Source organism: Penicillium odoratum (assembly GCF_028828045.1).
Source record: "Penicillium odoratum strain IBT 22623 chromosome Unknown utg000002l_segment0_segment0, whole genome shotgun sequence".
Lineage (NCBI taxonomy): Eukaryota > Fungi > Ascomycota > Eurotiomycetes > Eurotiales > Aspergillaceae > Penicillium > Penicillium odoratum.
In genome coordinates, this window is record NW_026643144.1 from 1,527,533 (window position 1) to 1,545,634 (window position 18,102).

At 48.9% G+C, this 18,102-nt stretch overlaps 7 protein-coding genes across 7 annotated transcripts; 4 read left to right on the forward strand and 3 right to left on the reverse strand.

Annotated features, from left to right (window-relative positions):
* Positions 1 to 685: 685 nt before the first annotated feature.
* On the reverse strand, positions 686 to 1,285 carry N7520_002581 (mitochondrial 54S ribosomal protein mL58; the record flags this gene model as incomplete). Its single annotated transcript, XM_057136516.1, has 1 exon — positions 686 to 1,285. One exon carries the CDS (start codon positions 1,283 to 1,285, stop codon positions 686 to 688), a length of 600 nt encoding a protein of 199 aa, XP_056999202.1.
* Positions 1,286 to 1,943: 658 nt separating this feature from the next.
* On the forward strand, positions 1,944 to 3,077 carry N7520_002582 (uncharacterized protein; the record flags this gene model as incomplete). The annotated part of the gene is made up of 1 exon (XM_057136517.1): positions 1,944 to 3,077. One exon carries the CDS (start codon positions 1,944 to 1,946, stop codon positions 3,075 to 3,077), a length of 1,134 nt encoding a protein of 377 aa, XP_056999203.1.
* Positions 3,078 to 3,726: 649 nt separating this feature from the next.
* On the reverse strand, positions 3,727 to 5,824 carry N7520_002583 (cystathionine gamma-synthase; the record flags this gene model as incomplete). The annotated part of the gene is made up of 5 exons (XM_057136518.1): positions 3,727 to 3,855; positions 3,919 to 3,961; positions 4,027 to 4,210; positions 4,270 to 5,683; positions 5,780 to 5,824. The coding sequence occupies 5 exons, from the start codon at positions 5,822 to 5,824 to the stop codon at positions 3,727 to 3,729; spliced, it is 1,815 nt and encodes a 604-aa protein (XP_056999204.1).
* A 275-nt stretch (positions 5,825 to 6,099) lies between these two features.
* N7520_002584 (rRNA-processing protein UTP22) lies at positions 6,100 to 9,435 on the forward strand (the record flags this gene model as incomplete). Its single annotated transcript, XM_057136519.1, has 1 exon — positions 6,100 to 9,435. One exon carries the CDS (start codon positions 6,100 to 6,102, stop codon positions 9,433 to 9,435), a length of 3,336 nt encoding a protein of 1,111 aa, XP_056999205.1.
* A 316-nt stretch (positions 9,436 to 9,751) lies between these two features.
* Positions 9,752 to 13,720, reverse strand: N7520_002585 (uncharacterized protein; the record flags this gene model as incomplete). The annotated part of the gene is made up of 4 exons (XM_057136520.1): positions 9,752 to 9,947; positions 10,011 to 12,989; positions 13,060 to 13,208; positions 13,265 to 13,720. 4 exons carry the CDS (start codon positions 13,718 to 13,720, stop codon positions 9,752 to 9,754), a joined length of 3,780 nt encoding a protein of 1,259 aa, XP_056999206.1.
* Positions 13,721 to 14,108: 388 nt separating this feature from the next.
* Positions 14,109 to 15,589, forward strand: N7520_002586 (ubiquitin C-terminal hydrolase 37; the record flags this gene model as incomplete). Its single annotated transcript, XM_057136521.1, has 6 exons — positions 14,109 to 14,237; positions 14,293 to 14,387; positions 14,460 to 14,559; positions 14,623 to 14,804; positions 14,854 to 15,029; positions 15,084 to 15,589. 6 exons carry the CDS (start codon positions 14,109 to 14,111, stop codon positions 15,587 to 15,589), a joined length of 1,188 nt encoding a protein of 395 aa, XP_056999207.1.
* Positions 15,590 to 16,182: 593 nt separating this feature from the next.
* N7520_002587 (putative oxysterol binding protein (Orp8)) lies at positions 16,183 to 17,797 on the forward strand (the record flags this gene model as incomplete). The annotated part of the gene is made up of 6 exons (XM_057136522.1): positions 16,183 to 16,256; positions 16,346 to 16,422; positions 16,484 to 16,523; positions 16,581 to 16,650; positions 16,709 to 16,768; positions 16,850 to 17,797. The coding sequence occupies 6 exons, from the start codon at positions 16,183 to 16,185 to the stop codon at positions 17,795 to 17,797; spliced, it is 1,269 nt and encodes a 422-aa protein (XP_056999208.1).
* Between the last annotated feature and the right edge of the window lie 305 nt (positions 17,798 to 18,102).

Sequence of the window (18,102 nt, forward strand, 5' to 3'; positions counted from 1 at the left end):
TAGAAGAAGCGACGAAAGGTGGGAGTAGGTTTAGAAAACCGTGAGAGAAATTGCCCAGGTTTGACGAGTGATGGAATTCGATGGAGGGGAAAGAGGGGCATTGCAGAGAAGAAAGCCGTTGTATCTTATCACGTAATAAGCCCTGTAGCACCCGCGGACCTTGGGTTTTTTGCGTGCCGGCTGTAGCCGCCTTTCACAGTTGTGGTGATTAATTCTAGTCCCATGGGATGTAGGGCTTATCTACCGACCGTGCGGTCCTCTGGATTTACGTACACAGAAAAGGGACCTACTATAACTATAAGACATCGAATACCAAATACTAACGATAAATGGTAAAGATTAGATAATGATAAATCATTTGTTTGCCCATAGAGGTAGTTTTTGGCAGTTGATTCACTATTCCTCCCCTGAAGATCTAGGTCTAATAATGGTCATGTGTTTTTATCTTATTTGATAACAATACATTGTTGGAAATATGAATATGAAAATATATCGAAACAAATGCTAGAATACATAGGCGTTTTTACACAGAGGTCCGCATGGATAGCGTCCACACATACACACACACACCATCATCATCACCACCACCTTGTGGCCTGATTCCAGGCAGGGAAACCCCAAGTCCGGATCAAAGTATAATAAAATGAGATATCACGTAGACCAACAACGAAGAAAATGAGTCAAATCACTCATCACGGCCCCATGCCTCCCGGCGGAGCTGTCGGTCCTCCCTGGCCATGCGTCGCTTCGGCCCCCATCGTGATTGCACCGCTTCTAGTACTTGCTTCTGGATCTGCTTCTTCTCGGGACTGGCTTCACAGACAATGGCAATAAAGAGTGGCGAGCACTCAAACCGCTTGGCCAACTTGTGTCGGCTCCACGTCATCGGGTCACTCAATCGGAGTTTGCGGATTTCTTCAATGTCGGAGGGGGTCAGATGGTACTTGGCCTCATCATTGATTTTGTGCACGTTGGGGAGATCGCTAGCATTGACATTTGCAGGGCTTTCAGGGCGCATCGTTCTCCGGGCATCATTGAGAGGTAGAAATTTGTTGGGAGTATGATAAACCGAGGGAGCACTAGAAGGTGGATTGTAGATGATTTGATCGTGGCTCTGGTGTGAAGGGCCAAAGGAAGCATCCGGCTTGACACGAAGACGTTGCTTGGTACGGCGGTAAGAAGACTGATGGCGCCGGGACCCTAAAGCGAGAGCATCTGTCCAGGAAGGGAGCAGGAATGGCAGGGTGACAAATGGCCGCTTGGGGGCCACAATGGAGGTTGCCATCACAAAATCCAAAGAGCCTTGATTTTTAAGGAAACAAGGTTGACAATGGACAATTTATGGGGGAAGATGGCGATAGAGTAGGGATTGGAGAATTTGGGGGTCGCATGGAGCTGAGCGGCCTGAGACGTGTTTTCCCATTCCCGAACTTTTTTTTGATGGTCTCGTGACTAGTGGTTTTAAATAGTAATATGGCTCGGGTATTTGGATTACAAAGTATTACGATACAACCAACCTTAGCTAAATTACATTTTCGAAATCTGTATACATCCATACACTTTACGCCGTACTCCGTAAAGTAGGTGGCGCCCAGTGCATGTATTCTATACATTTTCCAGTATATAAAAATACATCCAATAAAATGTACTCGGTACTTACTTACCCCGTCACAACATCCCGTTGATCACCTGGCACAGAATGTCATCATCTCTCCTGGGCGAAAAAAGGTGAGATGATAAACCACGGCCCCCCCCTTTTCTTGACTTCTTATAAACTGCTCTCCCATACGAGTGTGCCTCCTTGAATAATACTGAGTCCCCTTGAAGCGTCTGCAGACGGTTCCTGGGCCATGGCCGACAATTTCTAGAACCTTTTGTCCTCGCGGTTTGTTCTCGACAACTTCATTCCGCTTAAGCAGTCCTGACCCTGCCTCTTGCTCACCATGTCGGATCATCTGGCTCCGTTATCTGGTGCAATGGATACCCACTCACACAATCCTCGATCAGTACCTTTGCAGCTAGATAATGAGTCTCAAAGTCCTGCTGATAAGAGCTCTACCATACCTGGGCAGGTCGAGTCGACCTTACGCCCCAGGCCACCACATTTGACTTGGAGCCACCGATGGGAAGTCGGCAAAGATCAATCTCCAGAAGACCTTATTATAGGAACCGGCTTCTCAAGCAGTGGTCCTGTATCGCCCGTATCACCCATTAGCTCCGAAGTATCGCGAACACCAAATGTCTCGGACCGACCGAGGTACTCGTATAAGCATCCTTCAACCCCCGGAGCAACCTCGCCATTACATAACCGTCTCCATTCTCCTGCCTCTCAAATATTTGAACGAGACGTGCAGGAGGATATATTGCCAACACAGTCCTCACCGTCGATCCCCGCGCACATTCGCACGGAGAACTATATCCCACCGGTACTCGAAGCCTCCTCCGCCGCGATCACGGACGAACAATTGAATCCGGACTCAGTCGAGATTGTCACTCACAGTCTCCATCAACCTGCGGCTGTGGGGGTCACTGGTCTATCCACCGCGGAACGGTCTTTGGCATCCTCTGGCATCGTTGATCATGATGGAATACACGCTACCGATACTGACGAAGTTTCATCGTCCTATGGTGCTTTGGATACTCATGATGTGCGACGTTTAAGCTTCATATCCTTTGCGGATGTAGTAAATGCCGAACATGCGGAGTCGGGGGAATCTAGTATGTATTGTCGAGAGCTCTCCCAGGGTACTGCTGTGAGCGGGAGTTCCTTTGCAGCTGGGTTGCAGAACCGCTCTCCATCTCCACTGCGCTCCCCTGCCTCCTCACATGGACCTGGAACGTCCCCTCCAACCAGTATCGCCACTTCAGTCAAAGGACTAGAGATGTCACCTAGCCAAGGCCCTCGAGCTCCAGCTAGTCCATTGGCAATGGCCCAGAGTCTCGTTTCTCCTAGCTTTGGTGGGGAGCTCAACGTGGAAACCATGCGTCAGGCATTGCGAAGAACGACCAGTGGAGATCTTGGCGGTATAGCAAACCAGATCTTTGGAAATGAAGAACCCCTGGATCAGTCGTTCTAGCTTAGCGTGACGAGTGCTCTCTCTCTCTCCCTCTATTCCCTTTTTTTTTTATCTTTTTTTTTTTTTTTTGATTGGCATTACACGTGCTGAAAGGAATTTTGCGCGGCCCAACAAAGTGCCCACGTCTTTGACCAGATACTTCTTTTCTGATACTGTATCAGACCTAGGTGGGATAGCGTGGTGATGTTGTTTGGTCGATACATATATCAATGGAGCTGGATATCCTTGATGCCGTCTTCACATTTGATCGAATTTGATGCTGCGGTACGGAGCATATACCCATCAATATGGTTTTGCTATTTTCTCGCTGTTCACTGGTGTAGTGCTTACCAAACTTGGAATTTTGTTCTTCACACGGCCACTTCAATCCTCTAATATTGAACTCGGCGCACGGTTGCTTTATGTATAAAATCATGTATCATGATCAATTTCATTCCGTGTACATGCTAAGACGATGCCAGGTGGAATATTTGTCTATTGTAGGTGGGGCTATGTATGTACTTATTTGGCGAAGCTTTGCATGTATGGCCAGGGAATACATGGCTAAAAGGCAGTCACGCTCATCACGCTCAACGTAATCATTCCTTGACTACCACTCCGTGAAGCCTTACAAGACATTCGAATCTGTCGAACTGTTCAATTTGGGACTTTATACACCTTGAGATCTCACTTTTTCAACTGCATCGAGAGCTCGCTGGAATCTGGAGCGTAGGTCGGGCAAGTCTTCCAGCCCAACACTGATTCTGACAAGGTCAGGATCAACATTGAAAGACCGCGCCTGGCAAATACGTGGAATTAGTCTCAAGTAATAATGAATTCGGACAGACAAAATATTACTTACCCAGTCTAATTCACCATAGTGAGCCAAGAGAACATATGGAGAGCTATAATAATGCGGCATGTCAGTATTGTTCTCGGTCGAAAGTATACCAGAGCAGTCGAATTTTACCAGAGAGTAAAGTTGGTGCCGAGACTAGGGCCCTTCAAGACCTCTAACGTGTCATAAAATGCAATGGCCTCCGCGTTCGAGTGGAAAGTAACGGAGAAAAGACCACCATAGCCACCGTTGGGGTTCCGAAGGCTATCGTACAGTGGCCTTGTGGCGCTGTATTTGGGATAGTAAACTTCCTTGACTAGAAAAGGATCAGCATAACATATCACTGTGGCTAAGAGTTGAATGAGTTCTTCTTACCCAGAGGAGACGATTTCAACATGGCTGAAACCTTCTCGGATGTCGAGTTAATCTTGTCAATTCTTGACACAAAATCACGGCTGTTCCGCTCCAAGAAGACAGCATCCTCTGCCCAATAGGTATCCTCATAATGCTGCGCGTAAGTTTCTTTCAATTTTTGGTAGTACTTCCCGTGAGGGTTCAGGATTACACTTCCTCCCATAACATTGCTATCGCCACTGAAGATCTTCGTCAGACTACTTGCGACAATGTCTGCATACGGAAGGACGTTGATGTTGAGGAAATTGCTAATGGTCTCATCAACCACTACCGCAAAGTCATATTTATCGGCTAGGGCTCGTATGCGCACCAGATCTGGGGTCTTGAGCAGAGGGTTGCCGGGGGCTTCGGTGAAGAGCCCCAGGAACCGCTCACCGTTCTTCAGCCGGGTTTCGAGGTCATCCAGGTCTTCCGACGAGCCATGCCCGTAGAATAAACAGCCTGGCCCCCATTTCTGCAGAATCTTCAACGTATCGGTGTATGGAAATCCGAAACAGATACTTTGCATAGAGCCCCGTGCATTCAGAAGGGTCTGATGCGCGTTGAAGATGGCGCTCATTCCAGAGGGGTAGAGAAGAACATCCTCCTCTGAAATATCATCGACGCGACCCCCCGACGAAGCCGTTTCCAGAGCCTCGGATAACTCGACATCGGCAGTTAGAACACCGGCAAGGCGCTTTCGAACCGCCATCTTAGCCTGGGCGGCGTACACGGCACTAAGATTGCGACCAAAGCGTTCTTCAATGAACTGAGCGTAGTCTCGGCCATCCTCAACGCTACTAGTCGCGGCGGGAGCGGGTGATGGTGCATTGGGGGTCGAAGTACCCCAGGCAGCTCCGCTCAGGGAGCCTCGTCCTTGATATCTTCGAGGACCTTTACAGGGTCGCTGAGAAAGGGACTCAGCTGTCGCTGAGTCCTTCTCCTCCACCAGAAATCCGTCTTGTAGGGCACGGAGACAGAACTCACCCCGTCGACTCGAGATCCCATTGCCAGAATGCTGCCACACCTGCTTTGCGATGGAGGCAAATTCCTTGGGATAGATCACACCCACTAAGGAGGATGTGATCGAGGTTGATCCAGCTTCAGTATGCGGAGAGGGAACAAAGTTCACGATTCGGACCTTTTGCGATTGTTCATCGGAAACTTTGGATGTAATAAAAGAATGACAGATACGAGCAGTTTTGAGGGATGCAAAGAGAGTAGCTGTCTCTGTCTCCTGATCTCCCACACGTTGAATGATTTCTTTCACAAGCTTCTGGATGCTAGGGTGCACGAAGAAACGAGGATATCCGCATTGCATCTTGCTAATAACCCAGTCTTCTCCCTCTTCATAAGCGACATTGGCTCTCCATGTTGGCAAGGATACACTAACGGCCTTTCAAGAATGTCAGTTACTCATTCAGTGTTAAGAAATATTTAGGGTGTTTGCCAATAGAGGGGCACATGGCGGGGGGTTTTGCACAGTACATACATGGTCAGTGTTTGGGGGCACAGAGCCTCCTATTGCTTGAAGCATGACCAATGAAAATGGGAAAGGAACAAGTAAGATATAGAGAGAAGATATAGGGTAAAAGGAGGAGTGAAAACGAGAAAAGAGGAACAAGTAAAGGAAGATGGCGGAGTCACTGATTCAAAAAGTATGCGATTTCGGCGATGGCGTATTGCGGCCCTCTGAGTCAGCACCCTCTTATCCCCGTTATCGCCCCATAAAAAAATTTCGGGATTATCAAAAGCTTCAAAGACTCCATTCTTTCCCTTCTGCCACCACTTCCGCCTGAGCCGCCTTCAAGGATGTCGGCCCATGCAGTCAAACGGAGAAGGCTTAGCCCTTCACCCATGCAACCCAATCCCCAATCCCAGTCGAAATCCTCAAATACGACTCCGATTAACTCGAAAGAAGACCCCCCAAAAACAGTTCAATCTGCTGCGCGCAAGGATGATCACCAGGGGCGTAAGGGAAAAAATGATGGATCTGCAGAGCTGGCAATGGCCAGTGGTTTCTACAAGTCTAGCTTTTTCAAATTGCAAATGGACGAGCTACTGACCGGGTTGCGACCAAACTACGAAAAGCAAATCTCAAAGCTCCAGGACACCCTGCACAAATTAAAGGATGCTATTGAAAGCATACCTAATAGTGAATCGAAATCTGTACCCGAAGCCGAGAAGGAACTACGCACTGTCTCCGAGATCGTGATTCCGTGGCCTGAACCTCGACCCGCCAAGGATGCCAAATACACCATGTCGTACGCGAAACCCGCAAACATCAATGTGGTGGGTAGCGTTATCTTGAAAACTGGGGCCAAGACAACCGAATCTCGACCGGTTGATCTGGCAGTAACAATTCCCAGTTCTATCTTCCAGGAGAAAGACTATGTCAACTATCGCTATTTCCACAAGAGGGCATACTATGTTGCTTGCCTCGCCGCCGGTATACAGAAGCCAATGGATGAGGTCGGACTCGATGTCAAGTTTGGATTTCAGGACGGCGACAGTCTTCGTCCCATTATTCTATTGGAACCTCGTTCGACCTCGAAAAGCGACCTGACCCCTCAACCGCAGGTCCGAATCCTGACTGCAATTGAACCGACTCTGTTCCCCATTTCCCGGACACTCCCGATAAGGAGCAACGTTCGCCCAGGCTCAAAGGACCAGTCAGAAGCTGGTGAACCCACTCCATATTACAATGCTAGCCTGCGCTCGGAGGCTACCGTCTCTCTATACCACAAACACCTGCATTCAACCGCCCAGAAATGCGAATCGTTCCGTGACGCTTGTATTTTGGGGCGCACTTGGCTACAGCAACGTGGCTTGCATACATCCTTCCAAAAAGGCGGATTTGGGGGGTTTGAATGGGCGGCCCTCGTCTCTCTCTTGTTTGAGGGTGGCGGCCCAAGTGGCCAACCGATTCTTTTGCGGTCTTACAGTAGCTATCAGATCTTCAAGGCTACTATGCAATTCTTGGCTGGTAGAGACTTGATCACGCCCTTGTTTCTTTTCGCCAACAATATTTCCGTTCCTGATGGGGGCCCTGTCTTATACGATGGACGGAGAGGCTTGAATATTCTGTACAAGATGACTCCTTGGTCTTACGCAGCACTTCGGCACGAAGCGTCAATCACCCTTACGATGCTCAATGAGTCTCGTGAGGACAACTTTGACCGAGTCTTCATTGTTAAAGTCGATGAACCAGCTTTGCGGTTCGATCGCCTCATTTTCTTCCCGAAGGCTTTCAGCGGTGATACCATCCGTGCACTTCGCGAGCAGAACACTCTTTACACTACAATCTCCAAGGCTCTTGGAGATCGTGTGAAGCTCATCTCTTTTGCGAGCCAAAACGCCGGGTCTTGGTCCATCCGGGCAAAGGCCCTGAGTAAGAAAGCGAGCCATGGTCTATCCGTGGGCCTTCTACTGGATGCTGATAATGTCAGTCGGGTGGTGGACCACGGTCCAGCCGCAGAGGAGAAGGAGGAGGTAGCCTCGTTCCGGGAATTTTGGGGTGATAAGTCGGAACTTCGACGTTTCAAGGATGGCAGCATTTTGGAGAGTCTCGTCTGGTCTGATCAGCCATCAGAGGACTCCATTGTGCTTCAGATCCTAGCTTACGTATTCCAAAGACACTTTCAGATTACTGAAGACGACTTTTCTTTTACTGGAGATGAGTATGATGATCTGCTGTTTGACGAAGGCGATGGTATCCTGGCGTATTCTAGCCCCCCATTCCAATCCATCAAAGAAGCATTCAACGATCTTGAACGATCGATTGGAACTATGGAAGAAGTCCCTCTGACCATTCGACACCTGGCCCCGGCTAGCCCATTGCTCCGGTACACTGCGCTTCGAGTGCAGACTCCAGGTGGAGCCCAGGAACCGGCAGATATTGTCCTTCAGTTTGAAAGCTCTTCACGATGGCCTGACGACTTCGCAGCAATTCAGATGACCAAAGCTGCTTTCTTGCTGAAGATTGGGGACTCTTTGGAATCATCGGGGGCCGCTTCATCCTGCCGTGTCGGCCTGGAAAACGAATCCAGCAAGGTGTTGAACAATGTGTACCTGGATATTTCTCACACTTCCGGCTTCCTCTTCCGTCTCAGGATCCACCATGAGCGCGAACAAACACTTCTTGAGCGTCAATTGAAAGATAAGAGTATCAATCCCAGGGAACGAGAAGAGATTGCGTTTGCTCTTTTCCAGTATAAAAGACTCTTTGTGCAGGCTCCACGTCTGACTCAAGCACTGCGAAGTCTCTGCACACGCTTCCCCTTGCTGTCACCTACAGTCCGCCTGGTTAAATATTGGTTTAGCTCTCACCTATTCTCGGCTCAGATTTGCGATGAATTGATCGAGCTCCTGACGGTCCGCACCTTTATGCAGCCTTACCCTTGGGAATGTCCTTCAAGTGTCATGGCTGGTTTCCTGCGCACGCTACACTTCCTCTCCCGCTGGGACTGGCAACAAGAACCCTTCATCGTTAACTTGAGCGGTGATCTGAGCCCGCAGATTACTGAGATTATTCGCACCCGATTTACTGCCTGGCGCAATATTGACCCTGCAATGAATACCGTTGCCTTATTCGTCGCATCAGACCTCGATACTGATGGTGTGACCTGGACCCAATATGAGATGCCCTCGAAGGTCGTAGCTGGTCGAATGTCCGCCCTGGCGAAAGCAGCTGTCAGCTTGCTCCGAAAGGAAAGCCACAATCTTGATGTGGTGGATCTTTTCCAGACATCGCTTGCCCCCTACGACTTTGTCATCAATCTACGCTCCAAATTTTCAGGTGATCGTTCCGCTTCTGTTTCCAAGTATAAGAATCTGGTTGAGGGGACCTCGAACCAACCAGGCGCGAAGGCGATTGTGAAGCCATTTGTGCATGAAGTTCAGGCATGCTATGGCCAAAATCTCCTGCTCTTCCACGGAGATGAGCGATGCGGTGTAATTGCTGGTCTCTGGAACCCGCAAACGTTGAAGTCACGGAATTGGAACTTGAAGACGGCTTACTCGACTGCTCCAGCTGACTCGGAGAGCTCCGACCGTGTTACAATCAATCAGCTGGCAATCTTGAATGAGATTGCTCGACTGGGCGAAGGGCTTATTGATACCATCGACGCAGGTGATTTGAAGGCATAGTCTTGCATAAGAAAATCAGGAGAGAATAATGATAGATTCTTATTTGCCCCCTCGTCCAATCTCAATTCGAAAATCTAAATGCATCTATTAATACGTATACATATATATGTGTGTACTGCTACACGGTGGAAGTAGTTCACTTATTTGGAGAGTACTTCTAGTGACTAGCATATATCAGAAAATTAGAATTTTATCACACTGGCGAATGTACATTACCTGCTAGCGCCGCTGCAATGCAAAACTATCCAAAAACAAATAACCCAGTATGAGAGCATCAATCAACAAAAGTAACCACAAAATTCAAATCATTGTACAATCATGAAGAACCCCGGCCCGACTTGCCCGTCGGCACCTGCGAAGAGAAAGAACAGAACTTATCCTTGATAGCCACAACTTCGTAGGTACCTTCGTCAGAGGTAGTGACGGTCTTACGATGCTCGTAAGAGATGTCATGCTTGATATCGAGCACCTCGGACTTCTTGCCCTTGCGGGCATTGGAGCTTCGGATGTATCTGTGAAAAAAAAAATCAGTATCAGTGATAAAAAAGGAACGAGGAACAGGACTCGCAACTTACGTGAACTCAAACGGCGGTGTGCCCCAAAAGTCAAAGTGAAGTTCAGCTTCCCCACCTTCGTGGATATCGACCACAGATACTTGGCCATTGCTAATCCGCACGCTAGGCATCTCGTGGATGACCTTAGTGATATCCTTGTGTGCCTTGCATTTCCCACTGGCCCCGTCACCGACAGCCGTGATGGTGAATTCTCCAGGACGCTCGGCAATGCGACGGAAATTCGTGTTCTGCGACGTGGCCTTTCGTTGAGCTCCATCAAATGTGTAGAAAACCTCAAACGGAGCATGTCCCGAAAGAGAGAATGACAATCGTTCACCCACGCAATAGTCGACCTTGGATTCAAGAGGAATGATAGTGGGGACGTCGGAGACAGACACCCGGACCGAGGAAGAATCGTATTCGGTAGCTCTCTGGCAGCCACGGGAGTCACGCACCTTGTGGATGCTGACCACATGTTGACCGAGGTCCAGATGACGCCGAGGAATAGGCAAGTTGTGGTGGTTCGAGTTGATCTTAGGGATGGAAACAATCTCCGGTTTAGCATTCGAGTGATGCTTGATACTGATTTCCAAGGAGAAAGGGGGAACACCTTCCAGAGTGATCGGAATGGTTTCCTCGCCACTGGCATCCTCTTTGCAAAAGCCGTAGATGTGACCGGGAGAATCAAAGCGAGCAGTTGGAAGTGAGTTGACCCTCTGCGTCACAACCAAAGCACTGCTTTTTGGGTCATGGTCGTAGAGATTATCACCAACGTTAGTGAATCTGTAAGTGTAGTGACCAGGCTCAGAGGTGTCCATCTCGGTTGACAGCACGTTAAGCGCAGTCCGCAAATTTTTGGTGCGAACGGAAGAGGTACCACGGTCTGTCTTCCGCCGTTGCTCATACTGAAGAGCAAACGGAGGATTGCCAGACAGACGGAGTTCAAGGCTGTCGTCGTCACCCTGACAGACTTCTGGCTTCACATAATTGCCAGTTGACCCGACGGGTGACCCGTCCACGGCTGTGACTTGGGGGCGAGGGATCCAAGAAACCTCAAACTCTTTTGCAACTTGGTCCACAGACCCTGGGCATGAGTTGTCAGACACCTCAAGAAGCTCGTAAAGGCCTGCTTGATCCACAATCAGAAGACTGTTCTCATCATAGAATGTTTTCTGAAGAGGTGACTTGTTGGCATCCACGTTCTTGTATTTCACTGTCCATGGTTTCTCGCCACTAAGCCTCAACGGAATCTCGATCTTTGAGCCTTGCAAGGCAGATAGACTCCTCTTCTTGTCGATCTGACCAAAGGAAACGTGAGGTGGCTTTGGCCGCGCATCGATCTTCACCGTTTCTTTTAGTGTCCGTTTGCAATTAGACTTATCTTTGATACTGGTGAGCGCGAGGGTATACTCGCCCCCGCTGACCAATTTGTCCGTAGTGATAGTCGCCATTTCGGAATCCGATTGGAGGACATGCTTGGTTCTTTTTCCATTGTGAAGGAGTTCGTATTGCAAGGTCCACGGAGCCTCTCCCAGAAAAGCCAAGTCGACCGAGATAGACTCCCCAAAGCAGGCTTTGCGCACCGTCCTGGGTCCAATGAAGTGAGCGGAAGCTGGTGGCTTAACATCCTGTTCCAGTGGAGCCACTTTGTCCTTCAAGGATCGTGGAGAGTATACGGAGTCCTCGATATCAAGAAAGCGGTAGCGGTAAAATCCAGCCTCCGACGGTGTAAAGTCTAATTGTGTTCGTGGTCCATCGATCTTTTGCGTCTTCGTGATAGTTCCTTTGGAGTTCTCGATGCTATACCGGAGATGGAATGGCGGAGACCCTGTCAGGTCCAGATCGACAAGCAAACCAACTGCATTGTTGGCACACCGATCAAATATCTTCTCAGCCTTAATAGACACTTCCGGCTCGGGTGGGTTGTGCAGGTAGCAAGATGCGGGTTCTAAGATATCACCTGGGCAAAACTGGCTCGAAACAGATGCCAAAGAGTACCAGCCCGGTTCTTTGATGGGCGATTTCTGATCCACTGATCTCAAGATGAGAGTGGTCTCTTTAGAACCCGTACCCTTCTGTGCATCTGAGCCATCGTTGTACGTGTAGACCACCGAGAAGGGACCATCATCGGCGTATCCCGTTCCGACCGCCTGGAAGTTGATGGGAAGATCAACACTATCTCCCCGGGCGACCTCCAGCGGGTGTTGATCGTTGCATCCAGATAAGGATATGCGCGGGCTTTCATGAACTGAGAATTGGTGCCACTGTGATAATGACTTGGTCGACGGCCGCTCTGCATCCTCGAAAATGGTGGAGTAGTTGGCAACATTGCCGCAAGCATCGTGGACTTCTTCGATGGCGTAGAGCCATTCTCCACCAACATTTAAGGATTCATTCAACGGGACGTCAATTTTTTGGCTTTGTGCCCATGAGATGTCAGGCTGGTTGATGCTGAAGAGAGCACCGCCTGGCTTTTGACTCAGGAGAGGTGAACGCAGGTTATCAGGTTGGATATTTTGGAACGAAAAACCACGATCATGGTGGTTTACCTGCCGACTATACTTAATCTTCAATGGGGGTGTGCCCTCGACCTCAAGAACCAGGTTCGACAGTTCTCCTTTACATTTATTGATATGCGAGTTTTTTATCAGCGCCCGTGGGCATGTCACCACCAGAGCATCAGACGTGCGCGTGCGCACGTCGAGCTGAGATTCATCCACCACACGTTGGAGACGATAGATACCCGTCTTCTTCACAGGAAAATGAAGATCTCGGTAAGGAACAGGACTCAAGGTCGCATGTCTCTTGTCCGCTTGTTTCTTGAGTTGTTTTAACTGTTTGGACGGAATGGTCAATGTTTCGTTTTCGCCCGTATTCAGGTCCAGGCGCAACACTTCAATTAGAATAGGATCGGTCTGGTTCACGCGGATGGGAAGGTTCACGATGTTTCTCTGAGAGTCAAGACAGAGCGCCTCTCGCTCGGGGTTGAGAACGGCAGAGCTAGAATCTCCAAGTTAGAAAAGAAAAGCCAAGATGGATTCCGCACCTTCGGGTGGACTAATGAACTTACCCTTCCGGAAGAATATGCACGATTTGTTTTCCCAAAATCAACGAGGCATTGTGAATGATGTCTCCCGGTTTGACTTTGCGCTCTGAGATAGACAGCTCACGATCATAAGCAACCTTCACCAACCCAGCAAGCCAGGCGCTCAGAGGGATCTAATGCTGTTAGCAAAACAAAAATTGTCACGTCACTAGAGGATACGGAAACCGACGGGAATTCGAAACATGAGGAAAGCGTTGCCGACCACATGCAACAATAATAGCGCCAGTGTGGTCGGGAATGCCCACTCCAACCATGGTATGCGCAGCGCCTGCAGACCGAACAAAAAGACACCGTCCACCGACACGAATTTTAGAAACAACCAAGTCGAGTCGAGCTCGTCAGAGGCTGTCCAAGATTCGTATATGCGCCACGCATTGAGGGCCAGGTAGAAAGCCACCACATAGAGTCGTTGTGAGGGCGCATCAATCAAGTTAACAGAAACGAGAGGCGTGTTGGTGTTCTGGGGCACCTTGGGTGTTTTCGCCGGGGATTTGGGACGCTGTTTTCTTTCTCGTACATCGCGGGATCCAGACCTGGGGGTTTCGAAAAGCTTTCTTCTCGCTGTCCCTGGAATTGTCTTGGGCGTCTGAGGAAAGGCAGACGGAAGGAGGGGAGTACCGTTCATGGCATGCTGTGGTCGCCAGAGTCTTCGGTGGGGCTCCCACAATAGAAAGTTAGAGGTTGAGAGAGAGCGAGAGAGAGAGAAGTCTGCGGATCGGGTTCCCTCGAAGCTGTGATAAGTAACAAGCGATCCAATTCACTGTTGAGGATCGCGAGGAAGTTTTGAGTTTGGGAAGAGAAAGAAAGCAAAAAAGCATGAAGTTGCCGAGACGCAGGAAGCGCGTCAAAGCTCGGTCCACCACATCAGACATGCCATACTACGTACAAACATTGTACATTATTCTTACTCTATTTTAATTCACCTTAACAACAATCTCAATTCCCCCCAAAGCTGAAGAAGAAGCAGCTTCTTTTCTATAATATCAGGTTGAAAGCAATTTTAAACAAGCAACATGGCTCCACGCACCAAAAGACGACGTCTGACCGATCTTTCGGAGGACCACAGTGATGAGATCTGCCAGCCAGCTACTCAGCCACAGAAAGAGAGATGGAACGGATTTTGCGAGATTGAATCAGAGCCTGTGAGTTATCTTACTTTGATATATTCTGATCCTTGGAACTAATGCAGATATCTAGGCATTATTCAATGTGATGCTCCGAGATTTCGGGGTGAAGGGGGTCAAGATTCAAGAGGTTGTGTCTCTCGACGAGGAGATGATGGCATTTCTAAAGTATGAGCCTGGGTGGAAGTGTATATTCTGTATCTAATTTTGACTTTGAACATTTCACTAACCTTGGGATAGTAACCCGATTTACGGTTTGATCTTCCTGTTCCGCTGGCGAGAAGATGATACGGACCAGCAGGAACCTAGCTGCCCCGATGGGCTCTGGTTTGCAAACCAGGTGAGTTAAGAAAATTTGAAGTGAAAGAGGAAGATATAGACATCAGTACTGAACCCTTATCAGACAGCAAGTAATGCTTGCGCCAGCGTGGCCCTGCTAAATATCGTCAACAATATCCCAGATATTGATCTCGGGGAAAACCTCCAGCATTTCAAGGAATTCACCAAGACCTTTACTCCCGCTCTGCGAGGCGATGCTATCAATAACTTTGAATTTGTGAAGAGAGTACATAATTCCTTTGCCCGGTATGCTTTTTACCCCTGTCATAAAAAGGTTGAGGCTGATTGCTTTTAGTAAAATGGACATATTGAATGCCGATCTACAGCTGAAATCTGAGGCCACTGCCAAGAAACGGTATAGGGGGCAAGATAACACCGACTCCGATGCTACTTTCCATTTCATTGCATTCATGCCGGTCATGGGTCAAGTGTGGAAATTCGACGGACTTGAACGGCAACCACAATCTCTGGGTCCGTGTGCATCTGATTCTCCCTCCAAATACCTTTGATATTGACTTGTCCTAGGTGAATGCTCCGAGGATGACTGGTTGGAGCTGGCCCGACCCAACATCGTTGACCGAATGGCGGCATACGAAGAAGACCAGATTGAATTCTCTATTTTGGGGGTGGTTCGGGATCCCCTGCCTGACCTAGTCCAGCAACTTGCAGTCAACGTACGAAGTTTGGAGATGTTGAATGCACGACTGACGTCCTCCGCAACCCCATTACTTTCCGACGCGACATTATTCGAGCTCCAAGAAACGGTACTTGGTCCTGATCCTACTTATGGTTTGAGCCGCGCAAACATTGATGCGGCCGTGGTTTCCGAGGTCGCGTACCCAGAATTAGCCCCGGAACTGCAACGACTTCGGGAGGCACAGTGCGAGCTACGAGCCCGGATTCGAGAGGAGCAACAGTCCCAACGGGCTGACGAGGACCATGCGACGGGACGACGATATGACTATGGACCAGCAGTGCGAACGTGGTTGCGTTTTCTTGCACGCAAGCAAAAGTTGGCAGAATTATTGTGAAGCAAATGAAGAACTGGATCCAGACCCTCGTGGCGTATTGATTGGCCCACATCTGGTACCCTTTTCCACACCTTAAAATAATAAAATACAGAAAGATTACAATACAGAGTACAACTACTTAAGTTAACTACTTCTAGTTAGTTGTTCATAGCTCTCAGTAATTTCCCCTCATTCAAATGTTTATGTTTCAGTTGAGAAGAATATACCTTACTTTCGAGAGAGAGACAACTATATATATACAATATTGAACTTGCTTATAAAATATATCACTCATACTACCTACTAGTACAAGTATTATAGGTCTTTTTCAGATAGGGTTTTGTTACTCCCTCACCTACAGTTCCCTCACCTACAGTATGTATAGATAACCCCTTTCCCTGGAATGGTGTTATTAAGCCCCACTTTCACCGGGGCAAAAAGGCAAAAAATAAGTGATTTCCACCTGGGCACGTCACTGCCTTTCCCCCCCAATACTGTCACTTGAATCTCCCCTATACTTACTCCTTTGATTGCTGCCTTTGAACTTATACTGTTACAAAATCTGCGCATCGCATTCTTCTCCAGCAGCTTTTGGAAGACCACCACTCCGCATCATGTCTGCTGCCGTGCCAGAGAAGGCCCCCGATGATTCTTCCAAGCTGAAAACCTTTCTCTCCATCTTGCGCAAGTATGTTAATTCCCGAGATTTCAAAACAGACAGGATACCCAAAAAAGCATGATCATACCAGAAACCCTACTAATACAACGGTCATCCAGGTTCGTGGGTGTGACAGACATCGCTTCGGTTCGTTTTTCCTTGCCAGCTCAGCTACTGGAGCCGCGACCGAATCTGGGTAGGTTCGCAGGTTGGGAAACATGTGTGTGACGTATGTGAGGAACTGACGTGGAACTCAGAATATTGGAACTACTTGGACCGACCGGAGACCTTTGCCAGGTCAGCACCCGTGGCCCATCGATACCAGTCGCTCATGTGCTGACTCTAGAGCTACAGTATTGGCACGTCAGATGATGAATTAGGTCGCATGCTGGAGGTGTTGAAGTTCTGGTTTACGAAAGATCTGGTATTTATTGACTTGCGGTCTACCAGTGGCGTGAGGGGTGCTGAACTATTCCAAACAGAAATACATCAAGGGCAAACCATGCAAGCCGTATAACTCGACCTTGGGCGAATTCTTTCGAGTAAGTGGAATGGAGCAGATCCCCCCTCAGAGTGGCTACGGTGACAGTGAATGATGGACGTTGACGGGTATGGCAACCTAGTGCAGCTGGGATGTGCAAGATATCGCCCCCTTGGAAACCAACCTTCCCGGGGTCGATGCAAGTGCTAATGGCACTATCGTCAAGGATGGCAATGAAAAGGTCAAGGTGTGCTATTTGACCGAACAGACTTCCCACCACCCACCCGTCTCAGCATTCTACATCGACTGCCCTGAGCGGGGTGTCTCCGCGCGAGGATTTGACCAGCTCAGCGCCAAGTTCACCGGCACGAGTATCCGAGTGAGCCCCGGGCAACACAATCTGGGAATTTTTGTCAATCTTGAGAAGAGGGACAACGAGGAGTATCAGTTAACGCATCCTCATGCACACCTGGGAGGGTTGCTGCGAGGTGCTCTGGCAATCACAGTGTCGGACGCTTGCTACATCACTTGTCCCAAAACAGGCATGAAGGCTATATTGCAATACCTGGAGGAAGGATGGCTTGGCCGCACCCAGAATCGGATGGAGGGCGTGGTTTTCCGTTACAACCCCGATAAGGATACCATCACAAGGTTGAAGGATGTACCGGAGAGTGATACGATCGCGCGAATCAGCGGATCCTGGCACGGCAAGATATATTACACTCCGGTGGGCTCCAAAGAGCCCATTCTGCTTATCGACATTGAGCCTCTCTATCCAGTTTCGAAGAACCTTCCGCCCGACGAACAGCAGTTGTCCAATGAATCCTTGAAATTCTGGGGCGAGGTCACGGATGCCATCGTCGGTAAACAGTTTACCCAGGCGACCAAGCTCAAGCAGGAAATCGAGGAACGCCAGCGCCAACGAGCGGCCGAGCGTAAGGAGCAAAATGTCGAATGGAGTCCGCGCTTCTTCACCGGTGCAGTCACTCCGCTGGGAAAGCCTGAACTGACTGATGAGGGTCAGAAGGTTTTGCAGGGTATTCGGGATGGGAAATACGCCTTGGAGGAAAGTACAATACAAGGTGCTTAGCTTCTTTTGGTTGATCCCAAGGATATCAAGGATACCAAGGGTCTACTCTGTGTTCTTGAATGATACAGAATTCGTGGCGTATCTGGCATGCGCGACCATTTCCACTTTGGCGTATATTTCCCTGTTCCATTTGGCCTGCCTTTTCTCACATAATTTAGAATTTTGCCTTTTTTCATTGTTGCAATAGGGGCTCGTTTCTTGTCTTTTCCCCTTTCCTGTTCTTATGTATAGTCACTTGCGGGCGAATAAGAACTTGTGCTTTGTCGAGGGAGCAGCAATCTCACTCCCTTGCGTGCTCAGAATGA